The following is a 22,230-nucleotide window of genomic DNA, read 5'->3' on the forward strand; positions in this document are numbered from 1 at the left end:
TCTTTCCCTTCTCACTGTATTTAGTAAGATCTTACTCATGACCTAATTTAAGTGCCACCTCATCTATGAAATTTCTCCCATCATAGGAAAAAATTAGTGGTTTTAACCTCTACTATAAATGTTTTATACATATTCTATTTTTCAGTTTAATATTTACTTCCCCCAGACTATCCATTCGGGGGGGGGCAGGAATTGTGTCACATTAATTCTTGCATCCCTGAAACTTATCAGGCACTAAATAAATGTTTGTTCAGTGACGAACTAGTTAAATAGATTTTTATAGTCTGCTTTATCATAGGGACATGCCTGGCATATGCCAATAGAGGGAATGCTGGAGGGATGTGAGCTATTTATAATCACTCAGACTCTTGGGATCCTCTCCATTTAAGGACCTTAAATTTTAAATTCTGGAACTTCAAAGTAAATATAATATTGAGAGGTGAGATGAGAAAACATTCCCAACCCTAGTTTTATAATACTCTGTAACACCTTTCCAACTATCTCAGAAGATGCTTTGAAATTTTTAAAACATTATCAAAATAGTTTACTTCCTCTTTTAGAAAAGAGGAAGTATTCATAATTTAAGTATATAATGAAAGGATGTTAAACTAAAAAGTCTGGGAATCACTGATGTTGAAGAGTATATACTGCCAAGCTGTGGCCATCCAGGGACAGTGGGAGTGCGACTGTCCCCCATGTATGGCTGTTAAAGATTCTTTCCAGACACTTCTTCTGTTGTTGTCCCTTAAGCATTGGGTGTCCATCAGCATGGGAGCCAGAGGAGGATTCATTTGTTTATGCCTTCCTTATATCATTCATGTATTTATCCCACAATTATTTACTGAGGACCTGCCATGTGCCAGGTACCGGCCTGCGTGCTGGAGACACACAGACAAGGTACATGGATACAGACCGGGTTTCTGCTTTTATGGACCTTTAGTGCAGAATCAAGACAAAGAAGTATAAAAACAAATAAGATTAAGTTTGGTTGGTGGTAAGTGCTATATAGTAAATAAAAGAGGGAAAAGGGGAATGGGAAGAGAGTAGTGAATGAGAATTTGGCTTTTATTAGGTTGTCAGGGGAGACCTGAGGAGGCACTATTTGAGCTAAGCCTCAATGAAGAGCAGTATGCAGCCAACCAAAATCTGGGGAAAGATGGTTCTAGGTAGAGGGAGCAGCAAGTGCAAAGTTGTCAAGTTAGGAAGGAGCATGGTGCCACAGTGGCTAATGGGTGGTGAGTGGGTTGGTTAGGAGAATGGTCTGACACGAAGCTAGGGAGACTGTAAGGGGCCAGATCAATCTGAACATTATAAACTCTAGGGAAGAGTTTGTTTTCCTATGTGTGATGGAAAGCTTATAAAAGGTTTTTAGGCAAGGGAATAAAATAATCTCCTTTATTTGTTAAAGATAATTTTGGCTGCAAAGTGAACAATGGACTGTTGGGAGGGAGGTAAGTATGTAGAAGGGATACCAATTATGGGTTTTTGTTGTTTTTTTTTTCTTTTACAGTAATTGAAACAATGGCCTGCCTAGACCAAGATGGTGAAAAGTGAATGGATTCAGGATATGTTTTGGAGGTAGAGCCAACAGGGCTGGTTGATGGACTAGATGAGCGGAGGGAAATTGAATGTACTTTGTATGAGTAAAAAATTTATGTGTAAGTAGAGCAGGGGTGAGAGAGATGAAAAACTATTACACCAAATCAGGATTTGAAATTCTGGCATCTATTTATCTAGGTCCCTGCTTACCATGGAAACAAGGGGTGGTTATATTAAGATTAGGAAAGGTAAAGTTTAACAAAACTTTTGTAAAACAATTTTCTTTTAGTATCAGTTTGGAGGGTCATCCTCCTAATGGAGGGTCTTGTGCCAAAGCATCCAACTGATAATAAGGGTAAGATTTCAATTTACTAAAAATTTACTAGATGCCAGGCACTGTACTAAGTGCTTTGCTATAAAAGTGTTATCTCACTTAATCTTTAAACTAGCCCTCTGATATTATCCCCATAATGTAGATAAGAAAACTGAGGCTCACACAGACCAAGGGGCTAGTGTGGTCAGAGAGCTTGTAAATGGCAGAGACAGGATTTTAATCCAGGCAGTCTGATGTCAGAGCCTAGACTGTTCACTATTATGGTATATTGTCTCTAACGTTAACTGAACACCAATTTTATAGTAAGCACACTATGTGAGGCTGGGTAGACATAGTCACGTGTGTCTTCAGGGTTGCCACAATTTAATATGAGCAATAGGTTAGAGAAATACACACCTTGTAGGAATAAACAACTTTGCAGGTAAGTGGATAATTTCTTAAGGTGCCAGATGGGCTGGAACTGCTGTCATCAAAAACATCCATGTTGTCTTCAAACTCTTCTCCTTCTTCTCTTTCAGGATCTGCATTAAGCTAGGGAAAATTAGAAGCCATTGGCTAGCTTGCTTACTTCAAGAAAATGGTTGAAAGCAGGAAGAAACACTTAAAACCTGATTGTTTCAAAATATAATTTACTTACTCAACTGCACATAGAAAAAAAGTATCTATTCTCACTTGTATTTTTCCTGTTATGAAAAGACCGTTTTTTTTTTTAAGATTTTATTTTTATTATTTTTATTTTGAGAGAGTGAGTGAGAGCACGCCTGCATGCACATGTGAGAGCGGGGCGGGGGGCAGAGGGAGAGAGAGAGTCTTAAGCAGTCTCCATGCCCAGCATGGAGCCCGACATGGGGCTCAATCTCACGACCCTGAGATCATGATGTGAGCCAAAACCAAGAGTTGGTGCTTAACCAGCTGTGCCCCTAAGATTTTATTTTATTTCTTTCTCCACTGAGGCATTTTATTTGCATGAATGTATCCCCAGAAAAAAAAATCCAGGATTTTCCCTCCTGTGTTTTTGTCTTGCTTCTTCATGGTCCATGATGCCAGCTGAGGTTGTCAGGACAATGAAACCAAACTGCCGGGATGGGAGCAGGTTATTCTGCCATTTTTCTAGATCTTTCAGTTGTACATCAAAATCTGGGGCTGATCACTCCACACTTGTTTAACCTGCCCATGAGGTTCACAACAATTTTCCCAGCTCTGTGATCATCAGTGATTTCAAATTCACCAATGTAACCATGCTTCATCATCACCGTGAGGAACCAGAGGATGACTATGGAGCATGGTCTAATAAGAACCTGGCGTTTGTCTCTCTTTTCAACATTGTTAATGCTCTTGAGGGCATCTGCCAGGACATTCATGTGCATCATTATGGCGACAGAGAGAGATGGCAGAAAGCAGATTTTATTTCTAAATAATCTCTACATGCAATGTGGGACTCAAACTCACAGCCCCAAGATCGAGAGTCGCATGCTCCACTGACTGAGCCAGCCAGGGGCCCTGAAAGGACCAGGTTTTTAAAAAAACAAAAAACAAAACCCAAAAAAACAAAAACAAGAGTAAAATGTCCTCCAAATATATAAGAAATGTTTATCAGTGTCCTTTCTCTTTTCACTGTTAAATACTAGTAAAGGCCTCTTACCATTTTCTTTTTTATTTTATTATTACTTTTTTAAAGATTTTATTTGACAGAGAGAGACACAGTGAGAGCAGGAACACAAGCAGGGGAGTGAGAGAGGGAGAAGCAGGCTTCCCGCCGAGCAAGGAGCCTGACGTGGGGCCCGATCCCATGACCCTGGAATCATGACCCCAGCCAAAGGCAGATGCCTAACGACTGAGCCACCCAGGTACCCCAGCCTCTTACCATTTTAAACTGATCATATGGGGAAACGTTAGAAAGATTTCTAAAGCTACCAAGGATTTGGAGAAATAGGCTTTCCTCTATTGTTGATAGAAATGTAAACTGATACATCCTTAAAAAAACAACACCGGCCTACTGCAATTAAAAACTAAACATATCACCTGATCTAGCAATTTCACTTTTATGAATCCCTTATGGAGAAATAAAAGCATCAGGAGGTAGAACTATAGATCTTACTCAACTTACAATGGGGTTATGTCCAAATAAACACATCGTAATTTGAAAAATATCCTAAGTTGAAAAATGCATTCAATACACTTAACCTACCGAACATCATAGCTTAGCCTAGCCTACCTTAAACACACTCAGAACACTTACATTAGTCTACAGTTGGGCAAAACCACCTAAAACAAAGACTATTTTGTAAAAATAAAGTGCCGAATATCTCATTTAATTTACAGATGGTCCCCAACTTAAAATGGTTTGACTTATAATTTTTCAATTTTGCAATGGTATGAAAGCAACACACACTGAGGAGAAACCATACTTTAAACTCTGACCTTTGCCCAGGCTACAATATGTGGTACAATGTTCTCTTGTGATGCTGGGCAGCAGCTGTGCCCTCAAGGCCATGAAGGTAAACAAGGTGCCCTCACAACCATTCTGTATCTGTATGATGATTCTGTTGTTCACTTTCAGTGTAGTATTCAGTAACTGGGTAAAAAAATGTATTTGCCTAGAGTACTATTCATAATATTAAAGTACAAATAGTATTTATATGAACATAAATAAATATCTGACAGAGGGAGGCAGAGTAAGAAAAACAAAGACTGGAGAATAGAGATGGCTGACTTGTGTTTTATGTACCTCTGTACTATCTGAACTATTAGAATATCTTACTTTTTAAACTAAAAATCCAACAAACAGGAAACAAAACAGGCAAAGTTTCTTTGTCTTTAGTTACACAAAAGCATTTATTTAGCTACTTTTTCCCATGTTCAAATATGCAAAGGCATGCATGTTTACAACATTAAAGATAGAAGGACTGAACAGTCAGAATTAGGCCTCACAATAGAAAGAATAACTTTAATATCAAATCCCCACAATAAGCTGAACACTGTGCCAGGCTCATAGACATGAAACGAAGGACACAGTTTGCTTTGCAGGAGCTCATACTCTAGAGTGGAGAAACTGCCACCACTAAATGCTGAATGTGCAGGGGGGCCTCTGAATAGGAAGAGGTGTTTGCAGAAGGTCAAGACTCCCTGGCGTTCAGCGAGTTGCAACATAGAGGCTGCCTATATTGTCCAATTCTACTTTTTAATGAATTAAAGTGATTTCTCTTGAGTAATTATTAACATTTAAAACTGACTCTATAAAATTCTATAGAGCCTTCTAAAAGAATAAATGGCACATATTTCCTGTCAAATGTACTGCCTACATTTCAAAGCCCTTGTAATATTCTCATTTATAACTATTCCTGGAAATTCTTCACAGTTGAATGAGATAATCATGTGCCTCATCTTACAAATAATTCATCTATGGTCAGTCACGTCAATGACAAAGTAAGACTCAAATCTTGACCTTTCAAATCATCTCAGGCTATGATACCATCACTTTCCAAAAGGGCATTGTGTCATATAAAAGATGAGGATCACATGCTAGAAACTGCCATAAAAGGTAAACATATTTACATATACTTAGAAGACACAGCTTTCGTACTCTAGTAGAGGTTACAGACATTTAAAAAAAAAAATCCATAACCAGGCATTGCAACAGAACAACACAAAACACCCATACATCTATAAAAACTAAAATTAGAGCCAATGTGGGTAGAATATGCTTCCAAAAATATATAAGGAATGTTAATATGCACTGTGCTGTGGCACTGGGAATCAATCCAAAACATTTTATCTTGGCAACACTGTTTGATACTAAACATTCTTTTCTTTCCCCTTTATTCTGAGTTCATTGTCTGATTCTCATGGAAGGGAATGAAAAGTTTCAGTGACAGCAATGGGGGTCAGGGCCATGTGCTTTTTCATCGCTCCAGCAGCTTTCCAAAGTATGTCACTGCTGAATAACTTCTGCTTTTTCCCTCTTTCACCCTCTGTAACTTCACTGTTACAATGTTTTCTTGACCCAGCATTTCTAAAATCACATTCTTCCTCTGTTTCTTAACAATAGCTCTCTTAGCCCTTTTCCTTCCTGCCACCTGACAGAACTTCAATTAAAACTATTCCTTCTAGCTGTACTAATGTTTTTCCTTTCTTAGATGTTGTAAAATGCTTACTCTCTTTGCAGGGGCAGATAAGAAAAAGCTTTCTGAGTTGGTATTAGTAGCTGTCTCTTTGTACTCAGCAAAACAACCTCTGAAGGATTTCATCAACTTTATGGTACTGTAATGAACTAGAAAGCAATACTGGGTCCTTGGGTCTGACAGACTTGAGTTTGAAAGCTGACTATACCATTTACTGTTGTGTGACCTCTGGCAAATTATTTAACTTCTCAGCTTCAATTACCTTATCTTATAATGAAGACAATTACTTCTTCATAGGGTTATCATAAGGATTAAATGAGGTAACTTATTTATTTATTTATTTTTAAAGATTTATTTATTTATTTATTTGAGAGAGAGAGAGAGAGCACAAGCAGGGGGAGCAGCAGAGGGAGAGGGAGAAGCAGACTCCCCACTGAGCAGGGAGCCCGATGTGGGGCTCCATCCCAGGACCCCGAGATCATGACCTGAGCCGAAGGCAGATGCTTAACGACTGAGACACCCAGGCGCCCCAGAGGTAACATATTTAAACCCATAACACATGCTGGATTCATAGAAGGTACTTAATAAATCATTACTCTTTTTTTTTTTTTGGATGAGGAAAGAAGAAATTACATAAAGAATCTGGTGATATTCAATACAGAGGACGGCAGCTCTTTATAACTGACTAGCAGAACCTCTGAGTTTCATTTGGACAGAGAAGTGATCACATTGAACATCATTCCAAATACAACACAAGTAGATTATAAAGGATGATGTTGAAAATATCAGCAACATAGATTTCTGCTTCCAGATAAGATGGAGTATCAAGGACCAGATTTAAACTCCTTCCAGAAACAACTAAATAACTCAAAATATATGAACACTGGACATCACTGAAGGACAGTGATCCCTGGGGGATGGGAAACAGTTTTCTCAACTTAGGAAACAACTATTGGAATCCAAACGAATCAGAATAAAGGTAATAAAAACCAGAGCAGAAATCAATACAACAGAAAACAGAGGGGAAAAAAAAAAAATCAATGAAGTTAAAAGCTGTTTCTTTGTGAAGATCTATCAAATAGATAAACCTCTAGCAGAATGATCAGGAAAAAAGTGGAGACACAATTAACCAATATCAAGAATGAGAAGCGGGGTGCCTGGGTGGCTCAGCCGTAAGCGTCTGCCTTCGGCTCGGGTCATAATCCCAGGGTCCTGGGATCGAGCCCCGCATCGGGCTTTCTGCTCAGTGGGAAGCCTGCTTCTCCCTCTCCCACTCCCCCTGCTTGTGTTCCCTCTCTCACTGTGTCTCTCTCTGTCAAATAAATAAATAAAATCTTTAAAAAAGAAAAAAAAAAAAAACGAGGGACGCCTGTGTAGCTCAGTTGGTTGGGCGTCTGCCTTCGGCTCAGGTCATGATCTCGGGGTCCTGAGATCGAGTTCTGCATTGGGCTCCCTGCTTGGCGGGAAGCATGCTTCTCCTCCCTCTCCCACTCCCCCTGTTTGTGTTCTCTCTCTCTCACTGTATCTCTCTCTGTCAAATAAATAAATAAAATCTTAAAAAAAAAAAAAGAATGAGAAGCAATGCCACACTACAGATTCTCTAGATAATCAAAGAATAAGAAAGGAATATTATAAACAATTTGTTTCAATAAAGTCGGCCAACTTAGAATGGACAAATTCCCTGAAAGACACAAATAAATTATCAAAGTCCACTCAAGAAGAAAAACCTGAATAATCCTCTATCTACTAAAGAAATTGAGTTTGTTAAAAAAAAAAAAAAAACTTCCACAAAGAAAACTCTATGCTCAGATAACTACCCTGATGAATTATAGCAAATATTTAAGGAAGAAAAAGTTCTACACAATTCTAAGCTTCCAGAAAATAGAAGAGGAAAGGATACTTTTCAAATCACTGTAAAACAAGCATTACAAGAGAAGAAAACTATAGACTAGTATCTGCCATGAACAGAAATACAAAAATGCTTATGGAAATTTTAACAAATCAATTCCACTAAATATATAAAGGGTAATATATCATGAGTCAAGTGGAGTTTATCAGTAATGCAAAGTTTGTTTAATAGCTGAAAAATCATCAATGCGATCTATGATATAAATAAACTAAAAAAGAAAAATCATTTGACAAGATTCAACATCCACTGCTATCAGCAAACTAAAGAGGAATAGAGGAAACTCCTCAACATGGTAAAGGGCATCTACAAAAACCTTACTGTTAACATCATACTTAATGGTGAAAGACTGAATGCTTTCTCCGTAAGTACAGAAACAAGGCAAGGACATCTGTCAGCTCTCACCACTTCAATTCAGCATTATACTGGAGATTCTAGCTGTTACGGTAAGGAGAAAAAAGGAAGCAGTAAAAATGTCTTTTTTTTTTAAAAGATTTTATTTATTTATTTGACAGAGAGAGACACAGTGAGAGAGGGAACACAAGCAGGGGGAGTGGGAGAGGGAGAAGCAGGCTTCCTGCGGAGCAGGGAGCCCGACGCGGGGCTCGATCCCAGGACCCCGGGATCATGACCTGAGCTGAAGGCAGACGCTTAACGACTGAGCCACCCAGGCGCCCCTAAAAATCTCTTAATATGCAGGTGACATGATTATCTACATAAAGGACATATACAAAAGCTATTATAACTAATAAATGAGTTTAGCAGGTTTTCAGGATATAAGATCAATATGCAAAAATCAATCACATTTCTATGTGTTAGCAACGAACAATTGGAAATTAAAATAAAAAACCATTTACAATAGCACCAAAAACTATAAAATAGTTATGTCTGAAAAAAGATGTGCAAGACCTATATACTAAAAGCTACAAAATATTGCTGAGCAAAATTAAAGACCTAAATAAGTGGAGAGGTATTATGTTAATGGATTGGAAGACTCAACATTGTTAAAATATCAACTGTCTTCAAACTGATCTAAAGATTCATCACAATCCTATTTAAAAAAATCCGGGTAGGTTTTCTATCTGGTAGGTAGAAAATTGATTTTAAATTAATATGGAAATGCAAAGGACACAGATTATCCAAAACAACCTTGAGAAATGGGGCGCCTGGGTGGCTCAGTGGGTTGAGCGACTGCCTTCAGCTCAGGTCATGATCCTGGAGTCCCGGGATCGAATCCCACATCGGGCTCCCTGCTTAGCAGGGAGTCTGCTTCTCCCTCTGACCCTCCCCCACCTTGTGCTCTCTCTCTCTCATTCTCTCTCTCAAATAAATAAAATCTTAAAAAAACCCAAAAACAACCTTGAGAAAGAAGAAGAAAATTAGAGGTTAACTAGACTGGATTTAAAAGTAAAAAAAAGAGAGTTGAAGGATTTACACTACCTAACTGAAAGGCTAATCATGAAGTTACATTAATCAAAACAGTATAGTATTGGCATCAAGCTAGATAAACAGATCAATGAGGAAAAAGTCCTAAAATAAACCCACACATACACGGTTAATTGATTTTTGACAAAAATGTGAAGGTAATTCAGTGGAGAAAGGGCAGTCTTTTCAACAACAGAAAGGAACGTTTACTCATTCTTCTTACCATATACAAAGATTAATTCACACTGGACCACAGATTTAAATGTATAACCTGAGACTATAAAATTTCTAGAAGAAAATATAGGAAAAAATCTTTATGACCTTGGGTTTGGCAAAGATTTGTCAAAGAAATCATAGCTTTTTGTCAAAGCTACCATACCACACCACACCACACCATAGCATGGTCCATAAAAGAAAAAAAAATAGTTAAGTTGGACTTCATCAAAATTAAAAATGTCTGCTCTTTGAAAGATACTTTTTTTTTCATTTTTAATTTTTTATTAACATATAATGTATTATTTGTTTCAGAGGTACAGGTCTGTGATTCATCAGTCTTACACAATTCACAGCGCTCACCATAGCATACACCCTCCCCAACGTCCATCACCAGCCACCCCATCCCTCCCACCCCCCACCACTCCAGCAACCCTCAGTTTGTTTCCTGAGATTAAAAGTCTCTTATGGTTTGTCTCCCTCTCTGGTTTCATCTTGTTTCATTTTCCCCTCCCTTCCCCTATGATCCTCTGTCTTGTTTCTCAAATTTCTCATATCAGGAGATCATATGATAATTGTCTTTCTCTGATTGAATTATTTCGCTTAGCATAATACCCTCTAGTTCCATCCATGTCGCTGCAAATGGCAAGATTTCATTTTTTTGATGGCTGCATAATATTCCATTGTATATATATACCACATCTTCTTTATCCATTCATCTGTTGATGGACATCTTGGCTCCTTCCATAGTTTGGCTATTGTGGACATTGCTGCTATAAACATTGGAGTGCATGTGCCCCTTCGGATCACTACATTTGTATCTTTGGGGTAAATATCCATCAGTGCAGTTGCTGGGTTGTAAGGTAGCTCTATTTTCAACTTTTTGTGGAACCTCCATACTGTTTTCTGGAGTGGCTGCACCAGCTTGCCTTCTTGAAAGATATTGTTAAAATGAAAAGACAAGCCATAATCATGTATCTGATAAAGGGTTTGTACACAGAATATAAAAAACTCTCAAAACTTAAAAGAAAACAAACAACCCAATAAAATATGGGCCAAAGATCTGAACAGACACTTCACCAAAGAAGATATACAGATGGCAAGTAAGCATATGAGAAGATGCTCAATATTATCAATGAAATGCAAATTAAAATTACAATGATACACTACTGTACACTCAACAGAATGTTAAAAGTAAAAAGACTGACCATACTAAGTGTGGGCGAGAACACCTGTACCCTACTGATGGGAATGTCAAATGGTACAGCCACTTTGGAAAACAGTTTGGCAGTTTCTTAAAATATCAAACATATACCCACTGTCTAGTCCACTCAAAATATAAGTTCATAGCAATTTTACTTGTAATAGTCCCCCCAAAACCTAATTGCCCATCATTGGGTGAACTGATAAACTATGGTATACTCATACAATGGAATACTACTCAGCAATAAAAGAATGCAATGAACTACTGATACATGCAGCAAGATGTATGATCTTCAAAATAATCATGCTGAGTGAAAGCAGACAAAAAAAAGGGGGGGGTACATATTGTATGATTCTGTTTATATAAAATTCTAGGAAATGCAAACTAATCCATAATGAGAGCAGATCAGTGGTTGAGTGAAGGGCTGGAAGGAGCATGAGGAAACAGGGTGGTGGATATGTTCATTATCTTAATTGTGGCAAGGTTTTCACTGGTGTATACATAAGTCAAAATATATCAATTGTACACTTTAAATATGTGCAGCCTATTATATATCAATTGTACCTGAGGAAAGCTATGAAAAAATAGCAATAAAGCTTGGGAATTTTATTATTTTTATTTTTTTAAAGATCTTATTTGTGAGAGAGAGGGAGCACAAGCAAGGGGGGGGGCGGCAGGCAGGGGGAGAAGCAGGCTCTCTGATGAGCAGGGAGCCTGATGTGGGACTCGATCCCAGGGCCCTGGAATCATGACCTGAGTCAAAGGCAGATGCTTAACTAACTGAGCCACCCAGAGGTCCCAAAGCTTGGGAATTTTAATGACAACGGGCCACAGAGTACTTGAAGATGCTACAAGACCATTAATTACATTGAAAATAGGACATTCAATGATGATTCAACAGAAGCTAAGAAAAAAGAAAAGAAAACAAGGAATGCACAGCAATTACACTGCATCATGGAGAAGGTTAAAGGAATAAAGGGCCATCCACAGAGTAAGGAAGTATGGTAAAAAGCAAGGCTTTAGAGGCAGATGTATCTGGGTTCAAATCCTAGCTCTCTCCCCACTAGCTGTGTGCCGTTGGGCAAGATATCTAATTCTTTTACGTCTATCTCCTCATCTGCAATACAGTCAGAATCATTGTGATCGTTATTTTTTTTTTAGGATTTTATTTGTCAGAGAGAGAGAGGCAGGCAGAGGGAGAAGCAGGCTCCCCACTGAGCAGGGAGCCCGATTCAGGACTCCATCCCAGACTCTAGGATCATGACCTGGGCCAAAGGCAGACTTAACTGACTGAGCCACCCAAGTGTCCCTTGTGATCATTAATTGACATAATGTACGAATGTGCCTGAGCTAGTACCTGGTACAGAATAGATGCTTTATCTATGAACTCCCTCCTTTTAGTAGTATTTTAAGCTTAGTTGGTAGAATTAAACTACTTCTCTTGAAGTTTGGATTAATATTTTTGAACATGTACTATGTATAAGGATTTATGTCAGGCACTTTACTTGTTATTATGGCTATGCAGAAAGTCAAAGAACTTCTCTTAGAAGTGAAATTCTCCACATCTTTTCAATGACCATCTTTTGGTCTCAGCTGTCAGTGAGACTGGTTCTCTCCATCTGTGGATACAAACTCAGCAGACATTATACTCAGTTTGATAACTCCCAGCACCTAGCAAAGGGTCTCATGAGCAGTGCAGGTTCAATATATGCCTGCTGAATTGAATTAAATTAATCTTACTGAAAATATGAAATGTCAATTTCACTAATAGTGTGGGCTATTTGGGTATAGAGTTTAATTCAATAAAAAGACTACTGCCCATTTGGAAAAACTATAAATATAGAAGTGCCTGAAGATTTTTGCAGGTGTATTCTATTATTTTCTACAGTTTACATTTATTTTATTACAAAAATCCACTGTTTCCTTTCTTTGGGATTAGTGCAAGCCCAAAACAGATTTTCATATTTCAAAAACAAAGCCCATTATAATGTGAGGACTATTAGGCATTAATGAGGCAGGTGGAAACTAAACCACTATCCTGATGGTTAAAAATATTTAATTTCCTTGCCTTTCAAACACATTATTCAGCATGGTCTTCACAATGAGGGAAGTCAATTTATTTCTATGCAACTCTGCAAAATGCTCACACTCTTAGGGAGGCTGCACAACAAAGTGGATGTCAGGATGTCTGTGTGTAATAGTTGGGGAAATGGCTGGAGACAAGAAGTCATGTAAACACTGTCAGGTATAGTTTGAGAACGTAGGGGAAAATAATTCAAAGAACAGAAACCAATCTTAAAGAACTATAAATCTCTGACCTAATTATTTTTTATTTTTAAGTTATCTCTATATCCAATGTGAGGCTCAAATTTACAACCCTGAGATCAAGAGTTGCACGCTCCACTGACTGAGCCAGCCAGGCACCCCTGACTTACTAATTCTACTTCTAAGAATCTATATTACAGAAAAAATCCCCTGTATGGAAAAAAGAAATATGTACACAAATATTTTTAGAGTATTATTTATTTAGAATATCTTTAAAGCAATCCAAATATTGAACCTATAAAAGAATAGTTATATTGTATGCTTTCTTGATTGAATACTATGCAGACATTAAAAGGAAGATTATGGAGATCATTCAGCAAAATGGAATGTTAGATGGAAAAATATACAAAATTAACATTATTAAGATAAATATATTTAAAAAAAAGAATACTAGGGTGCCTGGGTGGCTCAGTTGGTTAAGCATCTGCCTTCGGCTCAGGTCATGATCCTGGGGTCCTGGGATCGGCCCTTTTTGGGCTCCCTACTCAGTGGGGAACCTGCTTCTCCTTCTCCCTCAGCTCCCCCCCACACCCTGCTCGCTCTCTCTCTCTCAAATAAATGAAAAATAAAATCTTAAACAAAAAAAAAGAATAATAGAAAGAGGATGGAATTACATCAAGTTGCTAACAGTGGCATTAATAAGAATGGAGCTTTTGGTCATTTTCTTCTCTACTGAACTTTCTAATCTTTTTTGTAATGTAGTTATAAAACTTTTTCTATTCTAAAATCAATACAATTTCAAAATTAGGTTGTAAACTGGGTATGGGCTTTTGAGTAAGAGAAGAAAGGAAAATAAGAGAAGGGAGGAATGATGGACAGAAAGGCTGACTGGGCGACTGGTACCAATCTAACTACAGGTGGTTATGTATAAGCTCTAGTTAACCACCAATTGAATAACTGTATTAGCAGACTGCTCTCCTTTTAGAAAGTGTTGCTATATTCTGTGATTCTTTTTCTCTTTTTCTTCCGAATCCTATATTCTATACCAGAGCATAATACAGAAGGCAAAGAGTTAATATCCAACTAAGTTTAGTTTCTTCCTTATTCTATAAGGTAAATAGACTATGTTTTTAGCACATTTATCTTCTAATAAGGCCCTTTACACTGTTAATGTCTAACACTAGAATTAACCATGTTTTCCAGATGGAAGGGAACTCTAAACTTGATGACTAATGCTTTCATTGGCACCTACAATGGAATAATTTGGTCCCCAGATGTGTATTTCTGCTGCATGCTCCTAGCTAGCTAGCTGCCAGTGTGAGGAGATACAAACTCCACTAAATTATTTCAGTGCTGTCATTTAAAAGCAGGTTAAATAAATACTGGGACTTCATTAAGCTATTTTGTGCCTACATCTAAGCCTCTCCTCCTTATCCGTGGGGAATACGTTCCAAGACCCCTGTGGATGTTTGAAACCACAGTACCAAACTCTATAATAGACTATGTTTTTTCCTACACATACATACCTATGCTACAGTTTAATGTATAAATTAGGCCCAGTAAGAGATAAATAACAACAACTAATAATAAAATATAACAATTACAACAATATACTGTAATAAACGTTACGTGAATGTGGGTCTCTCTCTCTCTCAAAATATCTTATTGTACTATATTCACCCTTCTTGTGATGATGTAAGATGATAAAATGCCTACGTGATGAGATGAAGTGAGGAGAATGATGTAGGCACTGCAGCATTAAGCTACTACTGACCTTCTGACACTAAGTCAGAAGGAGGATCATCTGCTTCCAGATAGCTGCTTCCATGGTTGACCACAGTAACTGAAACCAGGAAAAGTGACACCATGAATAAGAGGGGCACTAGTGTATTGTTAGTAGAGCTTCCACAAAATACATCCTTCAGCTGAACGCGGGATGACACAGGCTCCGTAATACTGACTCGAGGGAAGGAAAGAGTGGGAAGGGATTGTGAAATGCTCCCTTCACAGAGAATATGATGTTCCTAGATGAGCTGACATCTTTGGACAGTTCTCAACACGTACTATCAGAATGCACTACTCATTGACATACTGTACTAGGCATATCTCCTTCGTTTCCTTTCTTCACACGCAGAAGCCCTTCTTTATCTCCTGTTGAAATTCTTCAAGGACTATTCAACTATCATTTCCTTCATGGGGCAAACATCTTTCCTATTTTTCTATTTGGTATTGAGTTTTTTTGAGAGCATTTCACAAAATCATAAAATTTTGGAATTGGAGGGGATCTTAGAATCATTTAACTTAACTTTCTCTCTGAAACCCAGAGAGAAGTGACTTTTTCCCCAAGGTGTTGATGAGTTAGGAGGAAGCAATTTCAGGTTTGGCACAGAGCAGCCCAGTCATACACTGCCATGTATCACTAAGATCTATAAAGGTCTGTCTGCTCTACCAGCTATGCTCTTCAAGGAGAGAGATCAAGTCCTGTTCATTTCCAATATGCACGGGATGTAGGCACATACCGAGGGGATAAATGCCTGCCCAGTTGATTTAGTTAGAACAGGTACTAATCCAGGGAAATCATGTGTCTGATTGATTGCCAACAGTGCCACTGAAAAGGCTGAAAGTAAGTTTGTGCCTCGAATCTGCTGTCATCCTAAATTCTGTACAACAAAATAACCTCAAGTAGATGGGAATTGTGACATTCAAAAGATGCATTAGAAAGAGATATTCCATGATATGGAGCAACTCTGTTGTACTGAAAATGGGGCAAGCTCTTCTAACCCCAAAGTCAAGTGGGTGATGTGTGCCTACTTTCCCTAGCTGGATTACCATTAATAGTGAAATAAAAATAAACTTTCAATAGACTGCTTTTCCTTAAAATGCACACCGACACACAATCTTTTTTAAATGTGCAAGTGTATTCCCATTAGAAAATCAGAATGCTATGTGAAAAAATTGACAAAACTTTCAGGAATGTTCTTAAACTTTAGCCAATTTCTCTAGCAAGGACGCCTTTTATCTGAAGGACACAACCACCGAAGAGGCACTATGGATACAGTAGGAAGTTGAGAGATTAAAGTTTTAGCTTTTAGTTTGCCACTATTCCATCTGTTCGTCCATCCATTCTTTCACTTTGTCCTTCAACAGATATTTATTGAGTACCTACTACGTGCCAGGCACTTGGCTGTGCTGAGCAGTGAATCAGGCAGGCATGGAAATTACATTCCAGAGAGGAAGACAGACAAAGAAAACAAAGAAGACAAGTACAGACTGTAATAAATGCCATGAGGAAAAAAAGATGAGAGAGCGAGTAATGGATGGGGAGGCAGCAGCAGGAACTACTTTGTCTGACGACCTGGAAATCATATATCCACTTAGGTAATAACAGGCAAACCACTGAACTTTTCTGGCATTCAGATCTCCAACATGAAAAACTGAGATGGAACTGGATGACATCAGAGTGGGAAGAGCCCTGGACTTGGAGAAAGAAAACACTGGCTTGAGCTCTGGCCTCGTTTGTCACACCATCCCTGCCCTATGTCTCTGATGAAACATACAGCAAGCAGAGTGCAAAGCCCTTGTGAATCAATCAGGTTAAATAAGCCACAGACTGAAAGTGCTCCTTTCCCTTCTTTGAGACTGTTTATGACTCTTTGCATGTTTGTTTTCATTTGTACTACAGAAGACCTCTGAACACTTCAGAAACACTAGATTAAAATTATTATTCTGCTACTTCCGGACAAGAAGCGTATCTACTTCACGAATGGGATAAGGAGTTTGGTAAAGTGGCATGAATAAACCAACAAGTGATAATATGTTCTTCACTGCACATTTAAAAAAAAAAAAAAAAAAGCATGACTTTTTTCCTTTGCTGCACCAAGTTTAACTCAATTAGTGATAGGCTAAAGAAAAGAAACCAAACTGCTAGCAAAACCATTATTTTTTCTTTAAAATTTTGGCTATTTTCAGGTTTGGCTACACAGTCAGAGAATGGCATCCTTCAATGAAAGTCTGCCCATCACAGCCAAGAAGAGAAACCCTACCGAGTGTAAAGTGCCATTATTGGTCACTGCAGGAAGGCGAGCCCATCGTTCATTTTCCAGTTCTTCCATTACTTGATTCATTGCACTCTTCAGCCACGTGTCCACAGAAACACCGATCTGCTTTAGCAGGTCCAGCCGGGCTTCAGCTTTCAACTTAATTATCTAAGAAAACCAAGAAAATGGTCAGAAATCGTGGATTACTTCATCAAAAACTAATGATGTATTGTATGGTGACTAACATAACATAATAAAAAAATAAAATAAAAACAAATAAAAAAATAAAAAAATAAAGCTTAATTTGAGCCTAAATTAAAAAAAGAAAGAAATCAAGGCATTTTTTCCTCAAATCAATGTGTTTTTTTAAAGTTATTTCTGATTTATTAATTAGAATAATCTTGATTATTCTTATTCACTGGCAATGCTACCTTGGCATAGATGTTAATTTTTCACTTGGAGAGAGGGGAGGAAACCCAGGAACAGAAATGAAGGCAAATGGCACACTTGCATTTTGACAAGATACATCAAACAGAACTTACGAATGGGAAGATACACCATAAAGTCTGCATTCTTCTCCTTTTAATAAGGCTATGCCTCAGAACATCCTAAAATCTAGCATGTTCCAGAGCCTTCTAACCCATCTCCCGGACTTACAAGTTCGCAAATGACCTCATCATGTCACTCCCCTAGTTAAAAACTTCCATGACTCCTGACTGAACAACATGGTAAAGATCTGAATTAAATTATGAGGTAGCTGTCAGGAATAGTTAAGAGACAGAAAATAAAAAGTTCCTAGTCTCCAAATTCCAGAAATGGAAAGACTGCTTGTTCTGCGACTCGTGTTCCAAGGCATGAGCAGGTAAGCACAGAAGCAGTCTACACCTGTCCCGATCCAGCAGTGGAGGCTCTGCAAGGCAGCCGGGCAGTGACAGCCTCACTCCAGCCATCACCACCGGTCAGGCTCCCGCCCCTGCTTCCCACAGTCCACCCATCTCTAGATAGCACAGCTGCACCCGTAAGACGTCTGCAGTTTTGAAAATCTGCCAATCCCTGAAATCCACACTTTCCAAAACCCAATCTATTAGTTTTGTTTGGTCAGAGAGACTGTATTTATAAGTATGATTCTCTTTTGCTCAGCAAGTAGTAAATTCAGCTTCCTTGTTCCACATAATAGAGAGGTGGTCTCTTCCTTCAACATCTGAAGGTTCCACTAAGAAGATTTTGATTATTTGATCAATTTCAACCCTCACTTCATGGCCTTCTGTGGGACTTTACAAGTATGCTCACTAAATCCTGCTGGAACGCAATTCTGACCACTCTCTGGATTCTCAGCTGCGGGAGTTGGTGTCAAAACTGATCTGAGCTATGCGGGCACCTGGTTGGCTCCGTTGGTAGAGCATGTGACTCTTAATCTCAGGGTTGTGGGTTCAAGCCTATGTTGGGTGTGGAGCTTAGAAAAAAATGACCTAAGCTCTGACTCGTTTCACTTGAGCTCTCATTACTAAATTTATTTTGCATTCCTAAGATTTTTAAGCATACAGATTTTTAAAAAATGAGATAAAACTGGCGCGCCTGGGTGGCTTAATTGGTTAAGCGTCTGACTTTGGATTTCGGTTTAGGTCATGATCTCAGGGTTGTGAGACTGAGCCCCACACTGGGTTCCGCATGCAGCAGGGGAGTCTGCTTGAAATTCTCTCCCTCTCCCCTGCTCGCCTGCTCTCTCAAATAAATATTCTTTTTTTTTTTTTAAGATTTTATTTATTTATTTGAGAGAGAGAGAATGAAAGACAGAGAGCATGAGAGGGAGGAGGGTCAGAGGGAGAAGCAGACTCCCCGCTGAGCAGGGAGCCCAATGCGGGACTCGATCCTGGGACTCCAGGATCATGACCTGAGCCGAAGGCAGTCGCTTAACCAACTGAGCCACCCAGGCGCCCCTCAAATAAATATTCTAAAAAATGAGATAAAATTCACGTTACATAACATTACATAAACTTTGCCATCTTAATCATTTTAAAGTGTACAATTCAGTGGTTTTGGCTATCATACAGATCTTAGAGTTTTTAGCTTGGAGGTACACCATTTGGTAAATAGCCTTGCAAAAATCTGTTTATTCTTCTAGTAACTGTTTTGGTAATAGCTTTACTGAGATACAGCTTACATACACCATAAAATTCACCCATTTAAAGTGTACAGTTCAATGATACAGTATATTCACAGATATGTGCCACCATCACCACAATCAACTTTAGAACATTTTAATTACCTCCAAAAGAAACCTCATATTCTTTAACCATTGCACCCTTACCCTTTATTCCAATTACTATTCTACTTTCTCTCTATATTAGATTGGCCTATTCTGAACATTTAATATAAACAGAACCATATAATATGTAGCCTTTTGTGTCTGGCTTCTTTCACTTAGCATAATGTTTTCAAGGTTCATCCATGGTGTAACATGTATCACTACTTCCTATTTATGACCAAATAACATCCTATTGTATGGATATACCACACTTTATCCATTTGTCAGCTGACAGACCTTTGAGTTATTTCAATTTTTTGCCTAATATGAATAATGTTCCTTTAAGCATTAGTGTACAGGTTCTTGTGTAAACATGCTTTCATTTCTCTTGGGTATATACTTAGTACTGAAATTGCTTGGTCATAAAATAATGCTATGTTTAACCATTTGGGAAAATGCCAGACTGTTTTCCAAAGTAGCTGCCTCATTTGACAATCCCACCAGCAGGGTAAGAGGGTTAACATTTCTCCACATCCTGAAAAATACTTGTTAAGTCTGCCTTTTTGATTCTAGCCATCCTAGTGGGTGTGAAGTAGTATCTCATTGTAGTATTGGTTTGTATTTCCTTAATGACTAAAGATGTGAAGCATCTTTTCATGTACTTATGGTCATCTGTGTATCTTCTCAGAGAAATGTCTGTCTATTCAGATCCTTTGCTCATTTTTAAAATGGGTTGTCTTTGTATTGTTCTTTTTATTTTGTCTTTGTCTTTATCGTAAGAGTTTTTCTGTATTCTAGATAAAAGTCTCTCACCAGGTACATGATTTGCAGATATGTTTTCCCATCCTGTGGGTTGTCTTTCACTTTCTTGATAGTATCTTTTGAAGCAAGAAAGTTTTTAATTTTGATAAAATCCAATTTATCTATTTTTTTCTTTTGTTGCTTGGGCTTTTGGTTTCATACCTAAGAAATTAATCCAATGTCACAGAGATTTACTCCTATGGTTTCTTGTGAGTGCTTTATAGCTTTTGCTGTTACATTTAGGTGTTTGATCATTTTAAGTTAATTTTTGTATATGGTATGAGGTAGGGGCCCAACTTCATCCTTTTGCATGTAATTATCCAATTGTCTCTGCACCATTCTAGTATGCATTTTGAACTAATAGAGGCAATAAAATGTTTTAGAAAAGAAGGGTGAATGAACAAACTCTTTCTTGGAAATCATAAACGTAAATCATTAACTGCAGAAGCAGAGAAACAAAAAAAAAAAGGAGAAAGAGTGAGATCAGGAGAGAGAGGGAGTGAGAGAAATATCAATATATTCTATTTTTTCAGTACCAAGTAATTTCATTTTTATAAGATGTATTTTTGTCAGTATTTTACCAAACAACTGATGAACATGGCATTTGCAAACTTAGATTTTTAGATTGCAGCTCCAGAATAATCATAGCTATCTTTCCTTCAGAATTCCAACGGTTTATATTTTATCAACTATTTAAAAGAAGAATTTTCCAGGGTTTTTAAATGAATTGTGATGATTTGCTGGTTGATTAAAATTTGCAAAGCAAAGGTTTCTGTAACTTGATTGCATCCCAGATACTACTTGACCAAATCATTTTAGAATCTGTAAAGAGCTTTTTAAAATGTTTTGAAAGCCAGATCTTTTAGAATACATAATCTTGGTGTATTAACAACATCAATTAACTGATCTTAATATAAAATTTAACATAAGCATATCCAAATATCAAGCCACAGCTGAGCTTATAAAACTTTTTGACAGTTACAACGTCTGTAAATCCAATCTGGGCTTAGTTAATTTACCTTCAAAATACCATTTCTTTAAGGATAAGAACTGTGTCTGTTGCAACCCTACTGTTCAGGACAGTGCCTGGCATACATAGGAAATGAATAAAGGCAGATGATAGTATCTGCCACTCTAAATTACCTTTGGTATCTTAAAAAAACCATTCCAAACAACTTTTATCATATGTACTAGGAACTATATGACTCTACTATTTCATTTAATCCACACAACAATCCTGGGGATGGATATCATAAACTCCATCTTACAGTTGAGTAAAATGATTTAACAAGGTCCTATCAATTTTGGTAAATTGTTATTGCCAATGATTCATGCCTCCTGCTATCCATGTAGTCCCCTCCCACATTGATTCTGGGCCTATCCATGTGATCTGCTTTGACGGACCATATGCAAATTTGATGCCAGCACAGATTTGATTAAGTACAATTAGGCCTGATTTCTGGGAATATGTCTCCACCATGTAAGGAAGCCTAGTTTAGCGTATCTGAGGATGAAAGACCATTTGGAAAAAAGCCCCAGACCTCTAACAGACCCTCTGGATGAATGTAGTTCCTTGAGTAATCTCAGGAAAAACCTGCCAAAGAAATGCACAGTCAACACCCAGAATGGTGAGAGATAATAAACTGTTTTTTTTTTTTAAAGATTTTATTTATTTATTTGAGAGAGAGAATGAGATAGCATGAGAGGGGGGAGGGTCAGAGAGAGAGGCAGACTCCCTGCTAAGCAGGGAGCCCGACGTGGGACTCGATCCCGGGATTCCAGGATCATGACCTGAGCCGAAGGCAGTCGCTCAACCAACTGAGCCACCCAGGCGCCCAATAAACTGTTTTTGCCATAAAGTTGGGTATGTGTGTTTTAAGGCAGCCACAGATTATTGTGTTTAAATAATTTAATTTCCAAATATCTGGGGATTTTTCAGGTATCTGTTATTGATTTTTAATTTAATTCTGATGGGTCAGAGAACATACTCTGAGTGACAGCAATAACTGACACTGGTTTACGGTCTAGTATATGGTCTTGCTGAACATTCTGTGTGTACTTTAAGAGAACAAGTACTCTACTCTTATGGGGTGGAGTGTTCTATAGATGCCAATTAGGTAATGCTCGTTGACAGTGCTGT

At 38.0% G+C, this 22,230-nt stretch overlaps 1 protein-coding gene and 1 pseudogene across 1 annotated transcript in view; both read right to left on the bottom strand.

Annotated features, from left to right (window-relative positions):
* The window catches only part of FCHSD2 (FCH and double SH3 domains 2), a 303,207-nt gene that overhangs the window by 9,243 nt on the left and 271,734 nt on the right, over positions 1-22,230 (bottom strand). Inside the window, exons 13-14 of the mRNA XM_021704593.1 lie at positions 17,051-17,212; positions 2,270-2,404 (exon numbers count right to left, since the gene is read on the bottom strand). Coding sequence (XP_021560268.1) covers positions 2,270-2,404; positions 17,051-17,212 — 297 coding nt within the window. The remainder of the gene's footprint in view (positions 1-2,269; positions 2,405-17,050; positions 17,213-22,230) is intronic.
* On the bottom strand, positions 2,861-3,243 carry LOC110593402 (annotated as a pseudogene).

This window comes from Neomonachus schauinslandi, chromosome 11, assembly GCF_002201575.2.
Source record: "Neomonachus schauinslandi chromosome 11, ASM220157v2, whole genome shotgun sequence".
NCBI lineage: Eukaryota > Metazoa > Chordata > Mammalia > Carnivora > Phocidae > Neomonachus > Neomonachus schauinslandi.